The 4,974-nt window shown below is 37.6% G+C and overlaps 2 protein-coding genes across 2 annotated transcripts; both read left to right on the forward strand.

Moving 5' to 3' along the window:
* Positions 1–665: 665 nt before the first annotated feature.
* On the forward strand, positions 666–3,235 carry LOC107620795 (protein FAR-RED IMPAIRED RESPONSE 1-like). Its single transcript, XM_016322915.1, has 4 exons — positions 666–860; positions 2,008–2,067; positions 2,171–2,907; positions 3,004–3,235. The coding sequence occupies exons 1-4, from the start codon at positions 666–668 to the stop codon at positions 3,233–3,235; spliced, it is 1,224 nt and encodes a 407-aa protein (XP_016178401.1).
* Positions 3,236–3,241: 6 nt separating this feature from the next.
* On the forward strand, positions 3,242–4,573 carry LOC107620796 (protein FAR1-RELATED SEQUENCE 6-like). The gene is made up of 3 exons (XM_016322916.1): positions 3,242–3,404; positions 3,627–3,699; positions 3,796–4,573. The coding sequence occupies exons 1-3, from the start codon at positions 3,242–3,244 to the stop codon at positions 4,571–4,573; spliced, it is 1,014 nt and encodes a 337-aa protein (XP_016178402.1).
* The last annotated feature ends 401 nt before the right edge of the window (positions 4,574–4,974 follow it).

Here is a 4,974-nt window from a genome sequence, read left to right on the forward strand (position 1 = left end):
TTTATATTAGTAACTCATATACATTCAACTTTATATTATTATTATTATTATTAATCATAAAGCATGAAAACAAAAGCGGCTTCGATTATGCATTACGTTGCGCGCGCGCGCACACACACACACACATATATATATCAGCCATTTATCTAATGGAAAGCCGTTGTATACGTATACATATATAGTTATGAGTATCATTAGTCTTATTATATCATTAGCTTTTTATATAATAGTATCATCCGAAGGAATAAGTAACATTTACTTTATTATCATTATTATACTTGCGCAAGTATGAGGAAACAATAGGCTTATTGTACAATGCATATAATGGGGGTTTAATTGAAATTTAAAATAAATAATGGGTTATTAATTAATTTTGTATTATTTCTAATTTGAAATTTAAAACCATTTAGGATTAATCTTAATTATAGATTCAAATCAACTGATTAGGTCAAAACGAGAATCTCCCCGCGTGGTCTCCTCCACGATCACACGGCTGCCCTATGCATATCTTTCCACCTCCCAAAGCAGTCCACTCCCCAGCACTGCCTCCTGTTGATCGGTTTCCTCCTTCATCTACGATCGAACAGTCAACCACCAATAACAATTAACCAACCAGCGCCGCCCTCTCGTCCGCACAGAACGCAGCCGGTTTTGACTCCTTCAAAATGGCAGAATTGCAAGAAGAGCGTGTTTCAAGCAAGGGTCCTCCTTTATGCACATCACCTACCCGAAATTCATTAATGGAGGTAGATATAGTTGAACCGTTAGTATGTGTAGCCTCTAACGTTTCAGAAAATTTATCATACGAACAAGAAAACTTACCCGGCGATGTCGCTGGCCACGGTCACAAGTCGAACAAGGTGAGCAATTAGGATCCTCAAATTCTGCCATGGATGTTTATTTTGCGCTTAATTTTTATGTTTAGTCACAATGTAAATGAGTTCTTTAATTGTATGTTTATTGAAACATGCAATTGTAATCGATCAGTTGAGATGCAACTAAATTTACGTTTGTTTTATATTTAATGGTATGATTATATGCATTGAGGATTAGGTGAAATTAATTAATCATTTCATGCTTATATGATTATATCTAGGAAGCATATTTTCGTACGTGTTTTTGTATAATGGCATCTTTATTTGCTAATCATCCTATTATGGACTTATGTGCTTATATGGATGATGGAATAGCATAATTTAATTTTTTGGTATGCTAATATGAATGCATTTTTATCTGCGTATATTATCCGTACATGATGATCATGCAAGTATGTAAAATAGATAACCATAGGGTGATGCAATAGCTGAATTTGTTTACTGAATTGAAGTGAATGCTACTTGTATTTACAACATGCTAATCATGGAATGCTTATATGAGTGTTTTAATGATGTAATTTTATGCTTATATGCTCACTGCATATTTTTTAGTTATATGCTCATATGCTTCCTGCATATTATTTTAATATTTTTCATGCTTATGGGATTATATGGTTATGTGTATCTTACATGTGCTTATATGGATGATGGGATAACATAATTTAATTTTTTGGTATGCTAATATGAATGCATTTTTATCTATGGTGTGCGTATATTATCCGTACATGATGATCATGCAAGTATGTAAAATAGATAACCATAGGGTGATGCAGTGGCTGAATTTGTTTACTGAATTGAAGTGAATGCTACTTGTATTTGCAACATGCTAACCATGGAATGCTTATATGAGTGTTTTAATGATTTAATTTTATGCTTATATGCTCACTGCATATTTTTTAGTTATATGCTGATATGCGTCCTTCATATTATTTTAATATTTTTCATTCTTATGAGATTATATGGTTATGTGTATCCTACATTTGCATAAATTAACCAATTATATAAAAACAATTCTCTTGGCTTGATTTGTAGCTGTTGTTATATTTTCGGTGATTATTTTAGAGATTTTATTTAAATGAGTTTTGATAAGGATCTTCCTCCTTTTGGTACTCTGTTTGTTTTGGAGCTATAGGTCATGCAGTTGTCGGATGTTACGGATGTTGGAAGTGAAAATATGGAGCTTGGTGATGAGGTATTAGAGTCAAGCTTACTTTTGTGTAGTCATAATGTTCATGTTTGATTTGATAACTAATGGTAATTAATTTTTGGGACTCTCAGATTAATATAAAATACAGTTACCAGATCATGGTTGCCTACAAGAAGACGAGATATCAAGAGTTGGAATGCGGTTTGCTCAGTTACAGATGGCTCATGACTTTTATGTTACATATGCAAAGAAAGCTGGATTTGCAACTAAGATAAGGACAACAACATTTGACAAGAACACCAAGGCTCCCGTTAACCAAGTTATACACTGTAATCACGACAGGATCCGCGAGTCTTGTGTTAAATCACCAATGCAGAAGAATACGATTTCAGCTGCTGGGTGCAAGGCAAGGATATATGTAAAGTTTGATAAAGATTTGCAAGACTGGGTTTTGTTCAAGGTTGACTTGACGTACTCACATCCTTGTTCACCGAGAAAGGCAGTGCACTACCATGAGTATAGGAAGCTGACCATGCATACGAAGTACGTGATCGAAGATAATGATGAGGCTGGGATTCGACCAAATAAGACATTCCTTGCTTTGTCAAATGAGGCTAGTGGCCCCTCTAACTTGGGATTCTTAGAGAAGGATTTAAGAAACTATATAACAGCAAGGCTCCAAACTAGCAACGTGAATGCAGATGTCAGGGAGATGATGAGCTACTTCATGAGAATGAAGGACATCAATCCAAACTTCTTTTACGCGGTGAAGTTGGACGAGGAGTGTAAATTTAAGAGCGCAGTATGGATTGATGCAAGGTGTAGGGCGTCGTATGAATACTATGGAGACGTCGTGTCAGTTGATAGCACGTACAGTACAAATAGGTACGTAGTAGTTAAGTTGGTGTTTTTTCCTTTTCTTGATAAAACGCTATTCGATCGTGATTGGCATTTCTTACTTTTGGTTTGTTTTTCTAGTAGGCATGGATTACCGTTTATGTCGTTTGTTGGGGTCAACCACCATGGTAAGTCGACCCTCCTCGGTTGTGCTTTGTTGGGTAATGAGAAAATCGCAAGTTATGAGTGGGTTTTTAGCCAATGGGTGAAGTGCATGGGAACTGCTCCACAGTGTATCATAACTGATCAATGTCGATCCATTTACTGTGGGATCAAAAATACTTTACCCGACACACGCCACCGGTGGTGCATCTAGCATATTATGAATAAGTTACCTTCCAAGCTTGGGGGTTATCGCCGGTACGGAGCTTTGTATGGTGACCTAAACGACATTGTGTGGAACTCTCAGACCGAGGAGTCATTTGAAGATAAGTGGGCTGATTTTATAGATGAGTACAACTTATATGACAACACATGGCTATCAGGTTTGTTACTATACGATTACTTCACACGCTTTAATTGCAATTAGTTGGCATTTGAATGTTTAGTGTTATCAGTAATTTTGGATGAGAATTATATGGATGTTCATTATAGTATACATTTGGATGTTTAATATATCAGTGATTGTGGATAGTCATTTCTCAGGTGTAGTGATATTTTTGGTGCTAGCTTTCTATACTTAATTTGGGATTATTTATTTCTTGTAGATCTATATGATGACCGACGCATGTGGGTCCCAATATACTTCAAGGGTGAATTTTGGGCAGCAATGCGGAGTACGCAAAGGAGTAAGAGCATGCACGCATTCTACGGTGGATACTTACACAGTAAAACTAGCTTGGTTTAATTTGTTCACGAATATGACAATGTGCTTAGAGTCAAGGAGCAGAAGGAACTGGAGGATGATGCTGCAGACTCGAGGGGGGTAATTCCTTGTGCAACGACCTCGCCTATGGAGAAACAGTTTCAGCAAGAGTATACCACAAGCATTTTTAGGGATGTTCAAATTGAGTTTGTGAAGAAGGCTAACTGCAGAGTTTCTGCAGTTGATGAACAGGGTCCATTGGTCTGCGTGAAGGTGGAAGAGGAAAAACTAGTCAACGATACTATTCTATGCGTTCCGTACGATGTTCACTTTGACCGTTCCACACAGGAGCTTCGTTGTGAGTGCAATCTTTTTGAGAGTTCAGGTGTATTGTGCTGTCACTGCCTTGAAGTTTTCCATTCGTATAAAGTGTACAAAGTACCTTCCAGTTATGTTCTCCCTCGATGGAGCAAGAAGATAAAGCGCAAGCATACGTATGTCAAAAGTATCCATGATGTCAGTCGGTCGGATGAGAGTCATGTTGCATTCAGGGGACTGTGTGCACACTTCTATAATGTTGCTCAAGAGTTCGTCGGTGACGATGATGAAACAGCATTGCTGCATGTTACTTTGGAAGAAACAAGGGCCAAGTTGGCTGCGCACCATCCCAAAATGAGGTCCGAGAGCGTGTCAGATATCCAGACCAACATTGGCTCACAGAGTTCGAACGATGTTGGTGTTGATGACATCCAAGGTCCATCGAAGGTCACCACAAAGGGCAGGCCAAAGAGTAAGAGGCTCGGCTATGCCCTTGAGAAGTCCTTCAAGAATTCAAGACGGAGAAAATAAAAGAATTCATCACCGGTAGATGTTTGGCTTAATCTCAACTTTGTATGTTTATTTAGTATATTACTATCCTAGAACATAACTGTTGGACTTATTCTTTTTTTTTTTGGTTGGTGGTTCGTCCGCACGTATTTCAAGATATAAACCATGGTGCTGTTGCTGGCCTGAATGTTCCCGACCAAGCCGGTGGTTTCATGTCTTTGTCAAGCTCCTTCAACAAAAAGTAGGATTAGTTGGACAAGGTTGTGATGATGTATATTTTCTCATTTCTGTCTTCGTATGGATTCACGTTTGTTTCAAGGTTCTAAGACAGCTGTTGCAAACGTCCACATGTTATTAATTGCAAGAACTCTTTTTGCATTTGTTAGAACGAACCATTTTACTATTTTTATTTTGTGTAGACT

The sequence above is a fragment of the Arachis ipaensis genome, chromosome B10, assembly GCF_059453495.1.
Source record: "Arachis ipaensis isolate K30076 ecotype BB chromosome B10, ASM5945349v1, whole genome shotgun sequence".
Lineage (NCBI taxonomy): Eukaryota > Viridiplantae > Streptophyta > Magnoliopsida > Fabales > Fabaceae > Arachis > Arachis ipaensis.

Coding starts and splice junctions, on each gene's coding strand:
- LOC107620795 (XM_016322915.1), top strand. CDS start 666: ATGGCAGAATTGCAAGAAGAGCGTGTTTCAAGCAAGGGTCCTCCTTTA. Junction 861..2,007: donor ACGGTCACAAGTCGAACAAG/GTGAGCAATTAG, acceptor TTGGAGCTATAG/GTCATGCAGTTGTCGGATGT. Junction 2,068..2,170: donor ATATGGAGCTTGGTGATGAG/GTATTAGAGTCA, acceptor TATAAAATACAG/TTACCAGATCATGGTTGCCT.
- LOC107620796 (XM_016322916.1), top strand. CDS start 3,242: ATGAATAAGTTACCTTCCAAGCTTGGGGGTTATCGCCGGTACGGAGCT. Junction 3,405..3,626: donor TGACAACACATGGCTATCAG/GTTTGTTACTAT, acceptor TATTTCTTGTAG/ATCTATATGATGACCGACGC. Junction 3,700..3,795: donor TGGGCAGCAATGCGGAGTAC/GCAAAGGAGTAA, acceptor CAATGTGCTTAG/AGTCAAGGAGCAGAAGGAAC.